General features: G+C 33.0%; 1 protein-coding gene across 1 annotated transcript; it reads left to right on the top strand.

Annotated features, from left to right (window-relative positions):
* The first annotated feature begins 10,172 nt into the window (after positions 1-10,172).
* On the top strand, positions 10,173-11,668 carry LOC100786749 (abscisic acid receptor PYR1). Its single transcript, XM_003531916.5, has one exon. The coding sequence runs from the start codon at positions 10,450-10,452 to the stop codon at positions 11,086-11,088; it is 639 nt and encodes a 212-aa protein (XP_003531964.1). The 5' UTR covers positions 10,173-10,449; the 3' UTR covers positions 11,089-11,668.
* The last annotated feature ends 11,890 nt before the right edge of the window (positions 11,669-23,558 follow it).

Here is a 23,558-nt window from a genome sequence, read left to right as displayed (position 1 = left end):
ATCACATTCAGTTGTTTAGCGACGTCCCACTGACCTCGTCTTCATTATATTTAGTAAAGACAGGTAAAATTTCTATTGGTCCATATTTTTTCCAGTAGTTAGATTGTACTAACACCTTCAGCAGTTCTTCGTTGGTGATCAGCTCATTTATTTCATATTTTATAACCGTACCTGAATACTCAAACCGAGCTGGTTGGCGGAAAAACAATTGTCTTACCGTTTGTGATTCGTGAATTCCAAGAGGGGGAATCCCTTTAGGTGCAACTTGCTTGATTAAATTCTTCAGTTCATCGATGGTACATGTTGAAGGAATTTGAAATTTCTTAGGATTTTTTCCTGTGAACGCGCATCCAACAAATTTGTTCTGCGGTGGCATGTTCCATTTCCCGTTGTAATACAGGATCGCGTCATGAATACGAGGCATAGTGCGTTCAAGTAAGTTTATTATTCCATCTGGTGTTCTTCCAACGGTGCATAATAACTTAATCAGACCAACACAAGAAAATTGATCATTACACATTAACATTGTGTTGACATCGTCATCATTTATCAATTTCATACACTCAAAGCGAATTTGGTTACCTGTATCGGTGAATGGCTTCCGGTAGTGAATTTCATCCAAAAATTGTTTGTCGGATAGCTGAAGGGTATTGTGTATTCTGGTTTTTAGGCTTGCAAAATCACACCTATTTGGTACTCGAATGGGCACCGGAGTTGAAGTTTGGAAGTAAACCCCAGTATCATTGTGAATAATCGATCCATTTGGATAAATGAAAGCCAACCTTGAGTTGACAATCGTCTAACTGCTAGTTTCTCCTAAAAATGCCATAGTTTGTGTATCAGTTGGGAGATTATTTGAAAGCAAGATAATGTGTGATTTAGTAGCCTAGTCTGCCATATATATAGATGGTTGTGACCGAGCCATTGTTTAACTTTGTTTACAAAAAAATAGACACGCGTAAATGTGTAGTCAAGTCAGCCAATGTGTTGTCGCCAATGTGTAGTCAAGTCAGCCAATGTGTTGTCGAGCGACTGCTAGTTTCATAATGTGTACTGAAGTCAACCAATGTGTTGCCGCGCTCAAACTGTAATACACATGCATGTCATTATGTGTTGTCAATTATGAGAATGATGTATGCTGCACGCGTAAATGATTTTTGTTGGACCAACAATTTCCTTGCTTAACCAAACGAGTACTTGATAATATTAATTGGTTAGTAACGGGTTACAACAAATTATATCGCATAATGAATACAATTACATAAACAATGCACGTTTAGTCTTCATTTAGGTCTACATAGTGTGTTTTGAATGACATCAAGCTTGTGTATTGCTGCATTCTACTAATATATGGAATTGCCCACTGCTTTGCCTGAGAATAACAATTGCTTGACCACAACAGCGCTGGAGGCGGCAAGGGACAATGGTCTTTCAAATAAACCTGTTGTACATGAACAAACATTATATCATGCGCTGATCGTGCCAAACGAAGCAGCGAAGTCATTGCATAATTGTTATACTAACTATATTCAATGTACCTGAACAAAATGATTTCCAAACACGTGACCGACACATATGATGCGGTGGCCAGAAGAATGACGTGGTGGTTGACTTCTAAGAGGGAAAAATGTCATGCTTTGTTGTTGGGACAACAATACAAGGATTACGTTATACCGTGAAGCAATCACATATCCCATGTCCGTTATATCCATCCACTTGCCCACACTAACATGAATGAACCAAACATACACATGTAAGTAATTTAAACATTGTTATTAAAAAAAATTAACCTAAAAACATACCTTTGAAAAGCCATCAACAAGTAGGGACAACTTTAATTGTTCAAATCTCTCTGTGCCACCGAAGAGGTTCATGTACTCATGCGACCACCTGCCAAGTTCTTTAATCAATTCATTACGCACTAATAAAGCGGCAATGGACCGATATCCACAGTTACCGTCCGCTTTCACATCCACAACGTCACGAATGAAACCTTGAAAGAATGACGCAAATTGATCCAACATCGGGATGATCCTTGTTGGCTGAGGCGGTTGAGAACATGATGCACTTCGTTTCACTGGAGAGTTGCTGCTTTGAACAGAATGAAAAACATCAACATACTCCCAGTAAGACGGATCACGCTTTGTGGATCTTTGACTTCTTTTCATCGGTTTCACCTTTAGTGTTGACCTTTGACGGAGGAGGGCACATAGAGTTATGATCAGGGTATGCAATTTCTCGAAGTTTACTCTTCAGAGTTACTTTGCCAGCCACATCAAGTTCATCAAACCTTTTAGATATGATCTCTATCTCTTCCTTGATGGTGACTTCCGTCTCACATAACCCTTGGTCTGAAAAGCAAAGTCTCATCCAAAAAAGATGGACTGACTCCAATGGGATGCTGCCAGCAGTATACCTAGAAAGCTCACATGCACAAGGAAGACCGTGCGTGCTTCTCATCACACAACCACAAGAAGAGAGATTGTTGCCGAGATAACGTAGATGGTCAACCTCAGAAGCAATCTGATTTAAAGCATCCCTTGAAACCATCCCAAGAAGCCTCTTGTATAAGGTTTTTTTATATACATGGCCAACCATATGCGTACTGGTTTCAAAGGATGTTTTAATTTCGACATGTTCCAGTGTGATCATGTTGTTCATGGCATCCCAAACACTACATAGGTCTCCAACGCTATTTTGTAGTACTCTTTTGAGAGCCCAATGAGCTGATTCAACCCTACATTTAATATACACAACAAACATGAAAATATACAACAATTAAATACCATTTAATACTAATCGTTACTAACAAATAAAATCAGTTCTTAATACCTGTTTGTTGTTGTGTTGCCTAGGTGCATGACCTTATTCGTCCATGCTGTAATAAATTTTTCCTTGTGGGGGATAATCCATGTGTCGTTAACATAGTCAATGAACATCGGCCAAGGCGAACAAGCAACTTGAAACTTCTGATGTGACTCATGGAACTCGTGTTCGGACGAACAATCAACCAAAGTACCCCAGCTATCCATTACATAGTCCCACGCATTTTTTCCCCGATTAAAGATTTGCACTTCACCTTCACATTCTTATCGATATGAAACCTGCACAACAAATTAGTAGACTCGAGAAACACAGTTTTCACTGCATTCATCAGTGCTAGGTCTCTGTCAGTGACAATAACAAGAGGGAGGCGATCGTGTCTTAAAAATAGGCCTCGAAATCGTTCCAAAGCCCATACAATATTATTAACACGCTCAGCCTCCAGATATGCAAACCCAGCAGAGAATGTCATCGTCGTTGGTGTCACTCCAACAAAGTCAAGTAGTGGGAGTCTGTACCTGTTTGTTTTGTAGGTATTGTCTATAAAAAACACCAGATGACATGCATTGCATAACTTTACTGCATCTGGGTGACACCAAAACAGATCACGCACCACAACTTCATCCTTCAATCTATGCCAATGAATGTATTGATCACGTTCGAGAAGCTTCATCAGATGCTGCATTTCGGTATCAGCTCCTTTTATTGAAGAACGATATGCACTTCTTGCATTGTAAATTTGCTTTATCGTGGTGCAACTGTCGGCATTGTGTTCCTTCAACATTAGCAAGATGTTTTTCGGTTTCACCATCGACTTTGTCATATCAGCAATAATTTTCTTTTCTTCCTTAGTCAATCGCCCGGCGTATGGATGTCCAACTAAGGACTTCGCCAATTCATGATTGTGAATCCCACAGATCAACTTCACCATCCAACCTTCCCCTCCATGCACTGGTTTCCCACGAAGCCTGAAGGGACAACCACATTTCCTACTCCCGGTGTCTTTTCTAACGAATTCTTTATTTCTACACTTGTACGTACCACTCCTTTCACACCCAATTAAGACAAATGAACTTCTTCCTCTGCTACCGGTCTCTGTGTCAGACCTCATAATCACTGCAACAAATCCATTTTCATGGGCAACTGTTCGAGCCCATTGCAAAACATCATCCCGAGTAGCGAATACCTACAATGCAACCCTAACATATTAATTTCATACAAACCATTAATTCAACCAAATGACTCAAATTATCTATGATTACCTAAGACGTATTAAAAGCATTTGAACAATCCACATGTGGTTCATTCACCCCACATTCTTCTTGATTATCATAATCATAATCCATTTGAACTTCTTGTGACATCGCAAAGTCATACCTCCATTGATCTTCGTCCATCTTAAGGACATATGCATCATACACAAGTACATTCAAATTATCATATAACCACATCCAAAATTTTACTACACCTTAAATAACAAACATATTAACAGCACATATGCATCATACACAACTATATTCAAATTATCATATAACCACATCCATAAATTGACTACTTATTAACTAACAACTAATACAAATATATTATAAATTTATAACTACATTATTTACTTAAACTAAACTTATCACTATAATAAACAACTAATAAAACATTTTTGTACCATTATACAATTAAGTTACCTAAATCATTTAATATTATACCATTATACCTAATTAAACCAATAATCCACAACATATACATATATATATATATACATATATATATATATATATATATATATATATATATATATATATATATAAATTATAAAACAGAAATAAAAAAAATTGCTAATAGTTTAACATTCCGGAATACACTTCCGGAAGAACTTCTTCCGAAAAAGGCCTTAGTAACTTCCGAAAGAAGGTCTTCCGGAAATGCTCATTCCGGACCTTCCTCCTGCTGTGCCTAAAATTTCTTCCGGATACAGTTTTTACTGTTTTTCTTCTCTAAAAACTAGTCGGAAAACGAAAAAAATACTCATAAATGCGTACCTCCAACGAAATAGGAAGAACAACCACTAACAAAACTTCAAATACGGAACACGGGACCATCAAATCTTCAAATACTTCACGGGACCACCAATGGAAACAGCAAAAGGGACCACCACCGAAACAACAGCAAGCAACCAAAATGGAAGAAACAAAGCAGAGAAGAAAGCGCAGTAAAAAAAAGCGTGAACGCGTTAATTTAAAGAAAATTACACAAGGGCAAAATCGTCATTACATATGCATTAAATATTATTTTATTTTTACTTATTATTATAAAATGAAAATTCTTTTTTCTTCATTTTGTTATAAAATAATAATCATTTTTTTATTATATATTAACTTTTGTAATAGAAATTAAATGTTATCATAATAAATAATTTATATTTTTAATAAAATTTACGAATTAATTAATTTTTATGGTTTAAATTATACTAAATTGTCACACAAATTAATATTTTACATGCGCGTAAAAAACAAATTATAAATATTAGTCATGATTACGTTCACTAATTATTTAATTATTTATGTATAATAATATTAATTATTTTACAATTTAGTTTATCCATTAAAAGTAAATTATTACAAAATAAAATATATTTTTTAAAAAAACTAACTTCCGGAAGAACCTTCTTCCGGAAGAAAATGGAAATCTTTCAGAAGAAGCTTCTTCCGGAAACATCCCGGATGACATTCTTCCGAAAGTAGTTTCTGAGCACTTCCAGAAATCACAAATTCTTCTTCCGGAAGAAGGTTCTTCCGGATAATTTCCGGAAAGAGGTTTTCCGGAAAGTTTCCGAAAAAAATCTTCTTCCGGAAGAAGAATTGCTGAAGGGCAGTTTCGCCACTTCACTGTTTGCTGGGTGCCCCAGCAATAATGCTGGGTGCACGTAGCAACTCACAGAAGTTATTTGTCAGGCTAATTGGGCTTTTATTTCCGTGGATTCAATTAGTTTTACCAATGTAACAATTAGGATATCTATTGACACTCCTAATTTTCTATTGGCACTACTCATGTGGTGCCTTTTCATGGTATTCCCAAATTGGGTCCTAGCATGTAACACAATGCGAATGTGTTTTCATTTTGCAAATAAAGTAAAAAAACAACGGAATCGTGATTTTGTTGTACAAGTGTACAACAAAATTACAATTTCAATTTTATTTTATTTTTCACCCTTATTTGCAAAACGGAAACACATTTCCGTTGTACATTGTTAGTTACACAACAGAAGCGTGTTTTCATTGTGCTATTTTTTGGCCAACCCAATTTACATCATGGAAACACATTTTCATTTTGTAATTAGAAATGCACAATGAAAACATATTATATTTTTTCTAATGCATTGTGTGAAACAAAAACACATTTTCATTATATACTTGAACAATGGAAACATGTTTCTATTTTTTAAATTGTATTGCGAAAAAAATAACAACAGAATCATGAGTTTGTTATATCTATAACACAACGGAATCATGATTCTGTTGTGTAATTTTTATTAAGTTTACCTATGTTGGATGGTTTGACAAGAAAGAAGAGAAGAGGTGGAGAAGTGATGAAGAAATGAGAGAGGAAGAGAGAAGGGTTTGGGGTATTATGAAAGAGGAAGGGAAAAGTGAGAGAGGAAGGGAGAAAGATGGGTGTAGGAAAAAGGGAAAAGGGTCAAATGGTCAAATTGATACGACTGGTAATGCCAATAGCAATTTTGTAGTGGCAATAACAATGACAGGTAAAAATACATTAAATATACATTAGCAATTTTGAAGTAAGAAAATGTGAACTAATTTGAGAGACTATTGAACCATTTTCGGCTATTGTTATTCCCACATCCACTTCTGTTAAGTGCATCACCACTTTTATTTAATTTTTTTTTCAAAAATAAATTTTTATGAAAATGCATTTTCATTGATCACCAGATTCGGTTTTGTATTAGCTTTCAATACAAAACGGAAATTCATTTATTTTAACAAAATAATTAACTAAAAGGATATGTGTTTTAGTTTTGTAATTAATTCTGTATAGTAGTTACTTTTTTAAAAAATCAAATTAATGATAATTTTTTTAAAAAAAAAAAACTGAAACTAAACTAGTTACACGTTTGGTAGGGGTAGGGGAGAAATTTTTAGTTTCTAGGGAATCCTAAGTTGGTATCTTTTTCTTTTTTTTTTTAATAGCATTCCTGGGAAAACATGTTTCCCATGAATTTTTTTACCTAGTTTTCCATGAAAACTTCCCCATGGGAGGAGGAGTATGAGAATCTTAACACCTGGTTTGAGTATTTATTTTTATTTTAATTTTTTAAGGTATAGAAAACATGTAGCTAGAAGAAAATACTCTAGAGTGTCATCATATTTTTACTTTTTCAGAAAAAGTTGGAAAAAATTGTTTACGCAAATATATTTTATTCATTATATAAAGACAAATACCGAGAAGAGTTAAATTATAATATACTTTCTTTATTCTTATTTATATCACATAACAATAAAAAAAAATTGTTCTTTTTTATAAGATTTTGTTTCAATAATCCTGTGTTAATTATTTTTTTATTAAAGTATTTTAAATTTTCTTTTTCTCTTTTCCATGAAAATTGAAGAAGATGAATAAAATTCTAATAAAATTAAGAGTAAATTTAAAAAATATTATAATTATAAATAAATTTAATACTAATAACTAAATTGAATGTTTTAATAAGTATAATTTAATCAACTATATCTTACTGTATAATTAGAGAGCGATAGAGACAGAGTAACCTTTACTTACGAGGACGATGATAAAACTGAAGGTGACATGTTCTAGTTTTTATGGTAATGCTCACCTATTGGGACATGGGAGTGTATGGGGATAAGTGTGGATTTTCTTTTCTCGATGATGATAAGGAGAAATTATGAGTGACAGACTGACAGCAATTCTATTCTGGATTTAGTATAGTGGCCACCTTGGTTTTCGAACAAAGGTATGGGTTTGACTCTATTAAAGAGTAATGGGGTTGGTTCTTAAACAACTATAGAGACTGTTTGGTCTTTGTGATTTGTGAAGTTGGGTAACAAATGACTATTACCTGCTTATTTTTTAGGATCCCAATTATAAGTAAGAAAAAACATATTTTATATTTATTAAAAATTAGTTAATTTTATTAATTATATTATTTTTAATTACAATAAATATTTTTTTAAAATTATTATTTATTGGAACTTTGATATTAAGTATAATTTTTTTTATCTTATTAAATGAAAAATATTTTAAAAATAATCTCATTAAATAGAGACATGTAATTTAAATTTATTTATAGTTGAGAAAAAAAAAATTTAAAAAAATTATTGTTTATATCAGAGACCAAGAGAGAGTATGCAATAAGTCTAAATCTGGTAGTGTAAAAGTTTGCGTGGTAGTGTTTGGACGGGGAGGAAGAGAAAGTAGCAGGACAAAATTTGGCAAATTTTGAAAAAAATTCAATTTGATTGGCTTCAAAGACATTGAAAGAACTAAAACCACACACTATTTAAATTAGAAGGATAAAACACGCAATTAAATCCCACTTTTTTATATCCAACAATGTCAACCATGTCATTAAACATGAATCATTTCTACAATTCAACATAAATTGTTAATAATTGAATGGAAACTAAAAAATGAGATCCTATTTGCAAACACATTAACTATGTGAGTAAAAATGTAATTAAATTAAAGTATAACAAGGTTTAATAATTGTAAATTTTTTAAAAAATAGTTAAATACTTGCACACACTACTTCAGTCTAAAATTAATGTTGTTTTAACAATTTTTAAGTTACGTATTGTTGTTTTTAAGTAATTAAATCCCCTTTTCTATCTAACAATGTCAACCATGTTATTAAACATGACTCATATCAACATCAGTTGTTAATAGTTGAATGCAAACTTAATGATGGGATCATATTTGCATACTATAAAAAATGTTAAAATAATATTTTTTTTTTAAATTCGTTTGAATACTCACACACCATCCTTCGCGTTGTTTTAATAATATTCTAAATTATTTTTCGTTTTCTAATAAAAAATTCATTATCAACTCTAATTATATCTTTCTTCCTTAAAATTAATGTTAAACGATTTTCCATAATCTATACTCCAAAGCAAAAATACGATATTTTCTTTTTCTGGAATTAAAAATTTCATTTCAACAACTTTCTAATCCGACACTTACTTTAAAATGAATGGAGCATATACGAGTATACGACATTGTGCTATAATTGGCTCTCAATTTACTTGGATCAGGTTAGTCCAGGGTCGCTGAAATCAAGAAAACGCCCATTTTGTTTTCTTGAAAATTGCAAAATATTTACTTCCTTCGTTTCAAAGTATAAAATTGTTTAAGAGAAAAAATTATTTTAAAATATAAGTCATTTTATAAAATCAATATTATATTAAATATATTTTTTTAAAACTCCTGGATTAATATCAATGATTAATTTTAAAAATCACTTAGGGGTGTTTGGTTTGATTGTTTTCTGTTTTCACTTAGGGTTTGATTGTTGGATTTCTGAAAATATTTTTAGTAAAAATAAAAATAGGAAACAACCAGGAAATGAAAACAATAAATTCTCCTTGTTTTTAAATGAGAACAGAAACCTTATTTTGGGTAGAATGAAATTGCGGTGACAATGAATATAATTTCAAGCAAATCTAAAAATACAAAAAGATAAGAAGTCAATATATTATAAATTTTCAATATTTTTATTTCATAAAAATAGAAAACAAGACGTCAAACCAAACATGTTTTGAGAATTCTAATCTTATGAAAACAGTTTTTAGCAAATAAAAACAGAAAATGAAAACGCAAACCAAACACACCATTAATTTTTCATAAGTAACACCAGATACAATGAATAATTTTTAATTAATTAAGAGAAATGAAAAGATCATAATCTATTAAGTTTGTATAAAAATTTGTTACTATTAACGAGAATTCTATGTAGTTGAAAGAAATGAGTAAGAAAATTATTTAATTAGAAATAAAAAAATATATTAAGAAAATCATTGATATTTTTTTATAAAATTTAATAAATTAATTATTTTGTAATAATTGTACAACAATCTTAAACGACCATAAAAAATAAATAAAACAAAAAAACAATAAAGGCTAGTTTAATTGTTAAGAACATATTTATATCTAAAAAAAAATCCAAGTTATATTTTTCCTCTCAAAATGAGAATCCTTTTAGTAAGTATTTTATAAGTATATCTAGAAGTATTTTTTATCCTTAAGATTTATTCTTTTTTAACCATTATGTTTTTTATAAAGAGCATTAATTAACTTTAGATGATAACTAATATCTAAAAATCCTTTAATGAAGTTTTTCCCTTATAATAATGTTTTTTTTCCACGAATTATATAAGGAAAACGAATTTTATATAACTTGGATCAATGAATGATTAGTAGTGAACTTCATGACTCCACTCACCTATTTTTTTTCTTTCTCAAAACGACAAAATTATACTCAATTAGTTGTCAGACCATTCGATAGGTAGAAGCCACAACAAAAGAAAACCCTTTTCATTTATTTTCAAAATTACCCTTTTGGAGCTTTTGAGTTCCCTACTATCTTCCTCTCTGCGCTTCGCTATGGACAAAACGCACAGCGGGGAGGAGCAGGATCCGAATCCGACGCACCCGACCCGGAACCACCTGGATCCACCACCCGGGTTAACCCCGGAAGAGTTCGAGGACCTCAAACCCTCCGTGCTGGAGCACCATACCTACTCCGTAACCCCCACGCGCCAATGCTCCTCCCTCCTCGCGCAGCGTATCCACGCGCCGCCGCACACGGTGTGGACCGTCGTGCGCTGCTTCGACAACCCGCAGGCTTACAAGCACTTCATAAAGAGCTGCCACGTCAAGGAGGGCTTCCAGCTCGCCGTGGGGTCCACACGCGACGTCCACGTCATCTCCGGGCTACCGGCTGCCACAAGCACCGAGAGGCTTGACCTGCTCGACGACGACCGACACGTCATCGGCTTCACCATCGTCGGGGGCGACCATAGGCTCAGGAACTATAGGTCAGTCACCTCGGTGCACGGGTTCGAACGCGATGGGAAGATCTGGACCGTTGTTTTGGAATCGTACGTCGTGGATGTGCCCGAAGGGAACACCGAGGAGGACACGCGTCTGTTTGCCGATACCGTTGTGAAGCTGAATCTGCAGAAGCTCGCGTCTGTCACCGAAGGAATGTGCGGTGACAGTGATGGTAAGGGTAATAACTAATAAGTCTTCATAGTTTGCGTGACTCAAACCGGAAGAAGAAAAACCTAAATATATTTTTTAATTCTGTAATTTAATATTTTTTTTATTCCTGAAAATTTATTTTGTTTGTTTTTAGTATTTATAAAATGTGTTTGTTTTGTTGTCTTAAGATATTTTAAATAATAAAAAATATTTTAAATTGTGAAAAAATTATGTAAAATACTTTAAAAATAAAAAATAAAATAAATATATTTTGTAAAGATTAAAACAAATAAGAAAAATTTGCAAAAACAAAAACTTAATTCACAGAGGGACGAAAATTGAAAATTAAAAAAGAAAGAAAAAAGATCATTGGAAAAGTTTTTTTTTTTTTTCTTCTTTTTCTATCGGAAGTGTTTTGGGGGTTTTTGTTTAGTTTTGGGTGAACATGCAACTAATATTATTACTACTACTATTAGTTTTATTTTTCACTATTTGAAATTATTAGCGTATCAGGTAGAGCTAATTTCACGTGTGAAATAAAGTGAATGGACATGAAATGCTATCATGTGGATGTTGATTTCTCTCTAATATCTACTGTATGATTATGATTTGATTCCAATTCCTGTCCCTTCTTGTCAATTCATTTTGGTGGTTTATTTTATATCATGGTATTATCCCTTATCTTCATGTGAAGTAGTGATTAAATTAGTTGAATAAAATGTTTATGATACCGTATTTTTTTAAATTAATAAAAATATTATAAAAAGGACGCTCAATAATTATATAATTAAATCATTAATTGAATTTACCAATTAGTTCAAAAAATTTGCTACCTTGTACATACTCCAATTCATTTCTTTTATATGGTAAGTACTTATTTGTTATTTTTTCTCGCAAGTGCAATCTCCGTAATAAGATGTTAAATAAGATTTCTTTTCTTACTTTAGCGTAGAGAAACTTAAGATTGTAGATTATTTAATTTAATTTAATTTTAGGTTAAAATAAAATTTTAATACTTTTTTTTCAATTATATTTCTTTTTATTCTCTCATTTTTTTAAAAGTTTATTTTAGTGATTTATATTTGGTTTTTTTACCAATGTCCGTGTATTTTTAAAATGAGTCAAATTGTTTTTTCTGAACTTTTTTTATTTTTAGATATGATTTTGAACTTTTTTTTTAATTATAGAAATCACATTAAAGAAGAGTTAGAATAGTGTGTTAGATAAATGTAAAGTTTTTTTCGCAAGAAATGTGATTTTCACGGATAGAAAAAAGTTTTAAGAGTGTTGTCCAATAACAAATACAGTTCTATAAAAACAAAGTTAACTGTCATCCAATGTTTTGGAAACAAGTTTGAAAGAAAAGCTTGTGTGCACAAGTGTGTCATATAAAAACTTAAAGGATACTAAATGAAAGCTTTAGATAGAAGTAAAAACACTTAATTTTATACCGATTCACTCAAATAGAGTTATGATAAATTCTCATTTATTCAACTCTAATTGTGTGTTTGGATGAAGTAATTCAGTGGGGGAATTCATTTTTTCAAAGAATTTAAAATGATTTATGATGAAATAGTTTGTTTAGATATAATATTTGAAAAGAAATTTAATTTTTGGTATTTTTATGAATCATTTTGATTGACTAAATCAGTGATATTTCAAATTCTCTAAAAAAATATAGAATTTGAAATTCTTTTTTCAGAGATGCTCACTTTAATTCACGTTTTTGCTCGTGACTCTTTTCCGCTCAACACTCGCAACTACGGGTGACCAAAGTTTTTACGGTCGACATCGATATAAGTTGTTTTTCACTGACGTTGGTCGAGGTTTTTTCGGTTAGAAATTTTTTGTATGATGTCAACCAAAACTATTTTTTGTCGATATCAGCTAAGATTTTTTTTAGATGATGTTTGTTAAGGTTCTTTTCTCACTAACGTCAGTCATGAGAATTTTTTGCTGACGTCGGCCAAGAATTTTTTTGGCCGTTGTCATCCAGGTTTTTTTAGTTAATGTTGACCAATGATTATTTTGGCCGATGTTGGTTAGAGTTTTTCTACTGACATCGGTCATAACTAACTTTTGAGTAGATACTTGTTAGGATATTTCAGCCAACATCAACTAGGTTTTTCCTGCCAACATCAACCAAAACTATTTTTTAGCCAATATCAGCTAGGGTTATTTTTCAGCCGATGTTAGTTAGGGTGTTTTGATTGATGTCAACTATATTTTCTTAGCCGACGTCAGTTAAGATTTGTTTTGTTGACATCGACTAGGGTTTTCTGGCTGACATCAGCCAGAGCTATTTCTTAACCACATTAGCTAGGTTTTTTGGTTGATGTTGGCTAGGGTTTTTTCTGTTAATACCAGCTAGGTATTTTTGATCAATATCGGGTATGACTATTTTTAGTCAATATCAACTAGGTTCTTACAGTCGACATCCACTAGAGTTTTTTTTATCAACATCAGTCAGAGCTATTTTTAGCCAACATCAGCCAAGGTTATTTTATAGTCGATATTGGGTAGGGTTTTTTGTCTGACATTGGTCAAGGCTATTTTTTAGCCAACTTCAACTAGGGATTTTTTGGTCAACGTTGACCAATGATGTTTTTCGGCCGACATCGGGTAGGTTCTATTGGTCGGCATCAACCAAGCTATTTTTTAGCCGATATTAGATAGATTTTTTTTGTCAACGCTTGCTAGGATTTTTTAAGCCGACGTTGGCTAAAATTAGCCTTGGTCAATGTCGTTCGAAAAGACCCTAACTGGTGTCGGCCAAACAAACCTTAGCCGACGTTGGTAAAAAAACCTAGCCAACATCGACTGAAAAATAGATTCAACCAACGTTAGCCAAAAAATTGCCCCAACTGACGTCAATTGACAAATATTCTCGCCATACTTTGACAAAAAAAAACCCTATTTGATGTCGATCGAAAAATAGCCTTGGTTGATGTCGTTTAAAAACATCACTGGTTATGGTCAGACAAAACAACCCTAGTTAAAATTATCAATATTTTGTATTTTTAAATTATTAAAAATTGAAAAATATTTTTTAATTAATATTTCAAAATTAAATTGTGTTTGTTTTGTATAAAATTTAGTATTAAAATTTCATCTATTTAAAATATAAAATTAAAATTTTGCATATGAAGAAAATTGAATTGTCCTATCCAAACAAAGAATTTAAAATTGAGGAAATTTGAATTGATTTATCCAAACAAAGCATTTGAAAAATGAAGGAAATTAAAATAAAAACAATTCAAATGTTAGACATTTCAAATTTCCTGAAATTTTAAAATTCTTAATCCAAACACAAGGTAAAGGGTTTCACTAATGAAACACTAATTACAATAAAGTATTCTAACTTGTCACTCATGGTTACACTAGTATTTTTTAGACCACTATTGATACACCCCTTAGATTTTTTATGAATATTAGAATACTCAAGTATTACTTAACACAAACTCACTCATGGCTTTCATAGACAAAAGCCTGAATGAATATATATATATATATATATATATATATTCAAATCACTAAAAGAGTGGAGATAGAATGAATTATGAATATTACAAAATAACTTTGCTAAGTAAAGGATGAACTTTTTAAGAGTTAAGTGTATGGTTTAGCAACTTGACAAATTTCACTTGGTATTTTCTTGCTTCACAATTTCTTAACTTCTACATTGAAGCTTGAATTGTCTTTTATAGATAGCTTAAAGAAGATATCTGTTGTGGGATTAGAGCCGACCTTGAAATGATTGTTGTCTTTGGGATTTGGTGCTTTGTCCACGTATCGTTGGCTTGAGGTGAGAGACTGAATTATAGTATGAACAATTGCATGTGCACATTTCTTTCCGATGATAACGACCTTGAAGAATATTCCTCAAACTTATTTTATTCTCTTCTATTATGTCCTTACATACTCGAAATTCAAACATTAACATTAAAAAAAGAGAGGCAAATGAATTGTGAGAAAATATTTGGTACAAACTCTTCTCTTTTTAGTTAACATGTATCTAGTACATGGTTGGATGTCACTTCCATAATATAAAGTGCTTGTTTAAGTGACTAAGTCCAATGGATGCTATGTAAAAGGCTCAATGTATACACACTGGTTTTCACAAGGTGGGACTCTTGTTTGATCCCACGAATGGACGACCATATAATAGAACAATGATTATATAGAGATTCATAATGTTTGCTCCAAAACATAAGTCATGTACATGTAAACCATTAGCTCAACATCAATATATATTTTTGTAATCATCAAAACAGAGGGTAAATGAAGAATCGTCTATAGTAAAATATGGATCGTCCAATCCTAACATTTTTTACTAATTTAAATGTGAAATTTGTTTCATTAAATTCACTTACATAAAAATTATGAAACTCAACTTATATTCAAACTAAAAAGGCTTTAAACATAGTAAAAAAATCACACAAAAATAAGTGTAAGGAGCAATTGAAAAAGAATTTGATATGAATTTTTTTTTAAATTTTTCAATTGTTTGTTGAATTCATTTTTCACATATTTTTCACCATGTTTATAGTCTTTCTTGGTTTGAACATGATTTAAGTTCTATAGCTTTTATGTATGTAAATTTAATGAAACAAATTTCACCACTTGAATTAGTTAAAAAAGTAGTTTAAAATCGTTTCTTAAAATTGAAAGTAATCATTATTTCAAAATGATTATTCTTATTCACTTTAAAAACATAAAATAACTAAATTAAATTTTAGTAAGTATATATAAAATATAATGAACATAAATTCTTTTTTTTTATAATTTTTATATTTATTATTTCTTATACAAACTTTTAAATATATGAAATAAGAAATGTGTAACCAAAAATATATATGAGAAATGTAATAAAGTAAAGTAATTTTTTAATCAAAAAAAATATTTTCCCAAACTAAATTGGGCATATGAATAGGATATAATTCAATTGGTTAAGTAGAAGGTGCGAATTATTATGACCCTCTGCCCTAAATATCATACATATCTTTAATTCTTATGAATGAAGAAAAATAAACTGCTTATAAGAAAACTAAAACAATAGCCCATGTTGCAATTTTCACTCAAAGTCAGTAGTTAGTATTAAAATGTACAAATACTATATTTCTTTAATGTAAAAATAATCCATTGTCCCCTTTTCTTTTCTTGATTGTGGCGGAGGGATTGAATGGACTTATGAGAAAAGCTAGCGAGGAAAATTTGTTCCGGGCCTAAGTGTTTGGCAACAATGGGCGTGAGGTTAACTTGCTGCAATATGCTAATGACACCATCTTTATGGGAGAGGTGAATGTCTCAAATGTCTTTAATATTAAAGTTATACTTAAATTGTTTGAATTAGTTTTCAGACTAAGGATGAACTTTCATAAGAGTAGCTTTGGGAGGATTGAGACAAAAATAGAGGTGGTGGAGATATATGCTAGTATGTTGAATTGTAAGGTACTTTCATTTCCGTCCACATATTTGGGACTACCCATTGGGACAAATCCAAGACGTGTGGAGATGTGGCAACCCGTCATTCAGAAATTTGTAAAAAGATTGGCCCTTTGGAAACTCTTTCAGGGGGTATTTGATCAACGCGGTGCTATGATCTCTCCCATTTTTTTCTCTATCCTTCAAAATTCCTAGAGAGGTGAGTGTTACACTAGTGGGGATCCAAAGAAGGTTCTCATGGGGTGGGTGGGCAAGGAAGGGTGATAGTAAGAAAATTACTTAAGTGAAATGGGAAACAGTTTGTAAAAGTAAGAAATTGGGTGAAAGATATTGACATATTCAATGAAGCTCTTTATGGGGAAATGGCGATGGAGTCTCTTCCATGGAGGGGAGGGTTCTATGGTGTGATGTGTTCAGCTTGAAATATGAAGGTTAGCGTGGCCTTCTAAGGGAGGAGAAATCTCACTTGGAGAGCTTGTGGTAGAGGGATTTGAAGAAGGTGTGCGGTAAATATAGTACTTTAAAGTGGTTTAATAAAGGGATCACATGAAAAGTTGGTGTGGGGGATAAAATTAGATTTTGGGAGGATACTTGGGTTAATGGGGAAAGCTTGATCAACATGTTATGGCTATTCCTTATTTCGGATAAAAAAAAAAAGATGTTGTGGGAATGATAAGGATTTGGAGGGAGGATAAGTGGTGTTGGATGTTGAGATGGAGGAGAGCACTGTTTGAGTGAAAGATTGAGTTAATTTTACAACTTAACCCTATTTTTTCTAATGTGTAGGTACACTCTAGCAATCCAGACTCGTGGGTGTGAGTGAAGAGTACGTTGGGTATATACTCTCCAAACCCCGCTTACAAATCATGTTTTGTTTTTATGATGGCCAGATTTGTTGCTCTCAACTCTCACGGAGGTGCGATGGTTGAAAATTCCACCTAAAGTGGTGTTTCTTATGGGGGCTGGACATGGAGGGGAGATAATAAGAAAATTGCTTGAGTAAAATGGGAAACAGTTTGTAAAAGTAAGAAATTGGGTGAAAGATATGGACATATTCAATGAAGCTCCTTTTTGGGAAATGGAGATGGAATCTCTTCCATGGAGAAAGGGGTCTATGGTGTGATGTGTTCAGCTCGAAATATGAAGGTTAGCGTGGCCTTCTAAGGGAGGAGAAATCTCACTTGGAGAGCTTGTGGTAGAGGGATTTGAAGAAGTGTGCGGTGAATATAGTACTTTAAAAGGATTTAATAAAGGGATCACTTGGAAAGTTGGTGTGGCGGATAAAATTAGATTTTGAGAGGATACTTGGATTAATGGGGAAAGCTTGATCAGCATGTTTTGGCTATTCCTTATTTCGGATAAAAAAAAAAGTGGTTGTGGGAAGGATAAGGATTTGGAGGGAGGATAAGTGATGTTGGACGTTGAGATGGAGGAAAGCATTGTTTGAGTGGGAGACTGAGTTAATTTTTCAACTTAACCTTATTTTGTCTAATGTGTAGATATACTCTAGCAATCCAGACTCGTGGGTGGAGGTGAAGAGTACATCGGATATATACTCTCCAAACTCCGCCTACAAATCATGTTTTGTTTTTAGGATGGATCAGATTTGTTGTTCTCAACTCTCGTGGAGTTGCGGCGGTTGAAAATTCCACCTAAAGTGGTGTTTCTTATGGGGGGTTGGGCAGGGATGGGAGATAGTATGAAAATTGCTTGAGTGAAATGAGAAATAGTTTGTAAAAGTAAGAAATTGGGTGAAAGATATTGACATATTCAATAAAGCTCTTTTTTGGAAAATGGAGATGGAATCTCTTCCATGGAGAGAGGGATCTACGGTGTGATGTGTTTAGCTCAAAATATGAAGGTTACCGTGGCCTTCTAAGGGAGGAGAAATCTCACTAGGAGAGCTTGTGGTAGAGAGATTTGAAGAAGTGTGCGGTGAATATAGTGCGTTAAAGTGGTTTAATAAAGAGATCACTTGGAAAGTTGGTGTGGGGGATAAAATTAGATTTTGGGAGGATACTTGGATTAATGGGGAAAGCTTGATCAACATGTTTTGGCTATTCCTTATTTCAGATAAAAAAAATGAGGTTGTGGGAAGGATAAGGATTTGGAGGGAGGACAACTGGTGGAAAGCACTTTAAGTGGGAAATAAAGATGGAATCTCTTTCATGGAGAAGGGGGTTCTATGGTGTGATGTGTTCAGCTCGAAATATGAAGGTTAGCGTGACCTTCTAAGGGAGGAGAAATCTCACTTGGAGAGCTTGTGGTAGAGGAATTTGAAGAAGGTGTGCTGTAAATATAGTACTTTATAGTGGTTTAATAAAGGGATCACTTAGAAAGTTGGTGTGGGGGATAAAATTAGATTTTGGGAGGATACTTGGATTAATGGGGAAAGCTTGATCAACTTGTTTTGGCTATTCTTTATTTCGGATAAAAAAAAGAGGTTGTGGGAAGGATAAGGATTTGGAGGGAGGATAAGTGGTGTTGGATGTTAAGATGGAGGAAAACACTATTTGAGTGTTAGACTGAGTTAATTTTACAACTTAACATTATTTTGTCTAATGTGTAGGTACACTCTAGCAATGCAGACTTGTGGGTGTGGGTGGACAGTACATCGGGTATATACTCTCCAAACTCCACTTACAAATCATGTTTTGTTTTTAGGATGGGTCATATTTGTTGTTCTCAATTCTCGCGGAGGTGTGGGGTTGAAAATTCCACCTAAAGTGGTGTTTCTCATGTGGAGAATGTTATTCTTTATTAATCTTTCTATCCTTTCTCTAGAAATGTGATCTAAACGTTTATGCCACAAGAAAACAGATCGTTCATTCACTAAACTACGTTTAGTGCCAACATTATGATGCAGAGTTAAAACAGTTTCAACATACAAACCATCCAATTTCAATTTATATAAACCATCACATGTTAGAATTAATGTCTCATGTAAGAGGCATATAACTTAGTAGGGACTAATAAATAAATAATTAACGATTAAGGGCTAAATTGTAATTGGGCTTAATAGGAGAAGTTTCTAGGTTAACTGCTACTTGATGGGAGTAGTGGTTATAAAAGGGGCTTAATACCCACTAACGTGAAATAAGGTCCCCTTCATGACCAGAAAGTGCTCTTTTCTCACCCATAGCCATCACGAACGGAGAGAGACAGAAAAGAAAGGCCAAAGGAAGTGAAATCCTATTTCTCTCATTTTCAAGGAAATCAAAGTGCACCAGAGAGAAGTTCCTATGGAGAAAGGTACACATCATTATCTATTATTCTTTATTGATTGTTTGTGAGAACCATAAATTTCAAGATCCTATTGGTTTTCTATAATTGATAGTCTAGGAAACCCTTAAGAATTTTTTACATGTGGTATCAGAGCCTGTGTTATGAAATTTATGATTCTCCAAGAATGACTTAATTTCTCCCAATTATGCATAAACCCTAATTATGAAATTTAGGGATTTTTAATTTATGTTACATGTATTTTCAATTACATGTTTTGATAGCGTGCCTTTCGTGTTAATTATATTTTCCGCTGCAAAGTATGAAATTCTAGATATATAAAATTTCATGAGAAGGAAAGCCATGAAAGCTATAGAATTTTTGGAAATTACATTTTGGAGAAAGGGAATGAAAAGCAAAAAAAAAAAATATTTCCGCCATCACGAGTTGTTTTATTTTGAAAAGCTGCGTGGCTGTAACAATAGGTTATCTTTAATTTCTATATTTTTTTAGAAGTTGCGCAGCGTACGTATGATTGCTTTTAATTATAATGCTTTCAAAAAGGAAAACGTACGCGTACCAAATATCTTGCAGGATGAATGAATATTATGAAAATTGCTATTTGCAATCTTTGTTTGTTATTTGCAATCCCACCTGCCTTCTTTTTCTTTCGAATGTTATTGTTGAACATTATTGAAGGATTGAAAGTTTATGTCTTATAATTAATGTGAATGTTTTGAAATTATTGGTAACAGTAAGTATGTATATGTTACATATTCCTTTGAATGTGTTTGAATGCAAAATACAAATAAATGTGAAAATTATTTTATGGCCTAGAATGGAATTAATGGAATGGCTATGAATTGTTAATAGCAATAAGTATGTGCAGGCCATATATATTTGGTTGGAATTAAATGTATGTTAAATTTGTTAGTCACCAAAGTGGCCAAATTTGTAAGGTTATTTAATTCCAAATTAATGATTATTTCAATTACTCATAGAATAATGGATGTTAAATTATATGATTGTTGGATTATGGGTAATTAAAATTCATTGTTATAAGGCATTTATGGATCGCCCAAAGATTGATTAGTTGTTCTTATAATTAATGAATATTATTGTAGGTGATTTGTGTGTATCATTAGTTTTATTTATATACCCAAAGGAAATAGATACTACTAATTGGTTCATATTTTATTGTCAAATAATGTTAAAATTTTATTAGCATCATCATGTTTGTATGTTGTGTGTTGGTGTGTCACCCAAAGGAGAACATCAATATACATTGAATTTTATTTGAGTAAATTATATGTATGACTTGTGTTTCATGTACCAAAATGCTTATGTGAAGTTTTATTATGCAGTACCTGTTCCTAACTCATTGAATTCTCATGTATCATCTGTACCAATTTTTAATGGGCTCAACTTCTCTGACTGGAATGAGCAAGTCCAATTTCATCTCGGTGTTTTGGATCTTGACCTTGCTATATTGGAAGAGAAGCCTGCTACTATTATTGATGCTAGTAGCAATGAACCGAAAGCTCATTATAAAGCTTGGGAAAGATCTAACAGACTCAGCCTAATGTTCATGAGAATGACTGTTGCAGATAGTATTAAGACAGCTCTCCCTAAAACTGATAGTGCTAAAGAGTTTATGGGGTTAGTGGGAGAGCGCTCTCAAACAACTGATAAGTCTCTTGCTGGGACATTAATGAGTACACTAACCACCATGAAGTTTGATGGTTCGCGTACTATGCATGAACATGCCATTGAGATGACAAACATTGTAGCAAGACTTAAGACCTTGGGAATGGCTGTGAATGAGAACTTCCTTGTTCAGTTTATTCTAAACTCATTACCGTCTGAGTATGGCCCGTTTCAAATGAGCTATAATACCATGAAAGATAAATGGAATGTGCATGAATTGCACAGTATGTTAGTTCAGGAAGAAACAGGGCTTAAGAATCAAGGAAGTCACTCAATCCATTATGTAAGCCACCGAGGGAATCAAGGAGCTGGAAAAAAATTTGTAAAGAAACATGATAAAGGCAAATGACCATTAAAGATCAAGGACGGTCCTGTGCAAATCCAGAAGAAAGCATCAAAGAACAATAATTGTCATTTTTGTGGAAAATCTGGACACTTCCAGAAAGATTGCCCAAAGCGTAAGTCTTGGTTCGAAAAGAAAGGTGAGCTCAATGCTCTTGTATGTTTTGAATCAAACTTAACTGAAGTTCCCCATAATACATGGTGGATTGATTCTGGATGTACAACTCATGTTTCTAATACTATGCAGGGATTCCTTACAATCCAGACCATAAGCCCAAATGAGAAGTTTGTTTTCATGGGGAATAGAGTGAAAGCTCCAGTGGAAGCGGTCGGGACTTATTGTTTAAAACTCGACACTGGACATCATTTAGATTTACTGGAAACTCTTTATGTACCTAGTTTATCTAGGAATTTGGTTTCATTATCTAAACTTGATATTACTGGATACTCTTTTAATTTTGGTAATGGATGTTTCAGTTTATTTATGTATAATCATCTCATTGGTACTGATGTTCTTTGTGATGGTTTATATAAATTGAAATTGGATGGTTTGCATGTTGAAACTGTTTTAAGTCTGCATCATAATGTTGGCACTAAACATAGTTTAGTGAATGAACGATCTGCTTTCTTGTGGCATAAACGTTTAGGTCACATTTCTAGAGAAAGGATAGAAAGATTAATAAAGAATAACATTCTTCCTGATCTAGATTTTACGGATCTAAATATTTGTGTGGATTGTATCAAGGGAAAACAAACAAAACACACAAAGAAAGGAGCCACAAGAAGCACTCAGCTTCTTGAAATTGTGCATACAGATATTTGTGGACCTTTTGATGTTAGTTCTTTTGGAAGGGAAAGATACTTTATCACCTTTATTGATGCTTATTCACGTTATGGTTATGTCTACTTACTGCATGAGAAATCTCAGGCAGTGAATGCTTTGGAAATTTACTTGAATGAAGTAGAAAGACAATTAGACAGAAAGGTGAAAATTATTAGATCTGATAGAGGTGGTGAGTATTACGGAAGATATGATGAAACTGGGCAACACCCAGGTCCATTTGCTAAGCTCCTTCAGAAACGAGGCATTTGTGCCCAATACACAATGTCTGGTACGCCACAACAAAATGGTGTATCAGAAAGGCGTAACAGAACTTTAATGGATATGGTTAGGAGTATGTTAATCAATTCAACCTTGCCCGTATCTTTGTGGATGTATGCTTTGAAAACTGCCATGTATTTGTTAAATAGGGTTCCTAGTAAGGCAGTTCCAAAGACACCTTTTGAACTGTGGACAAATAGGACACCTAGTATGAGGCACCTGCACGTTTGGGGTTGCCAGACATAAATAAGAATTTACAATCCGCAAGAAAGAAAATTGGATGCAAGAACAATCAGTGGATGGTTATCCAGAAAAGGCAAAGGGGTATATGTTTTATTGTCCTAATCATAGTATGAGAATTGTCGAAACTGGAAATGCAAGGTTCATTGAAAACGGTGAAATTAGTGGGAGTACAGTTCCATGAGAAGTGGAAATTAAAGAAGTTAGAGTGCAAGTCCCTTTAGCTTTTGCCTCTAGCAGTAAGGTGATTACTACTTCAGTTATTGCTACAAACAGTAATGAAGAAGTACAACACATTGATGAGCCCATGATACATAATGAACCCATTGTGGAAGAACCACAGGAAGTAGCATTAAGGAAGTCTCAAAGAGAAAGAAGACCAGCTATTTCGAATGATTATGTGGTATACTTACATGAAACAGAAACAAACTTAAGCATTCAAGCTGTAAGT

The sequence above is a fragment of the Glycine max genome, chromosome 8, assembly GCF_000004515.6.
Source record: "Glycine max cultivar Williams 82 chromosome 8, Glycine_max_v4.0, whole genome shotgun sequence".
Classification (NCBI taxonomy): Eukaryota; Viridiplantae; Streptophyta; class Magnoliopsida; order Fabales; family Fabaceae; genus Glycine; species Glycine max.
This window is presented reverse-complemented; position numbering and strand designations above follow the sequence as displayed.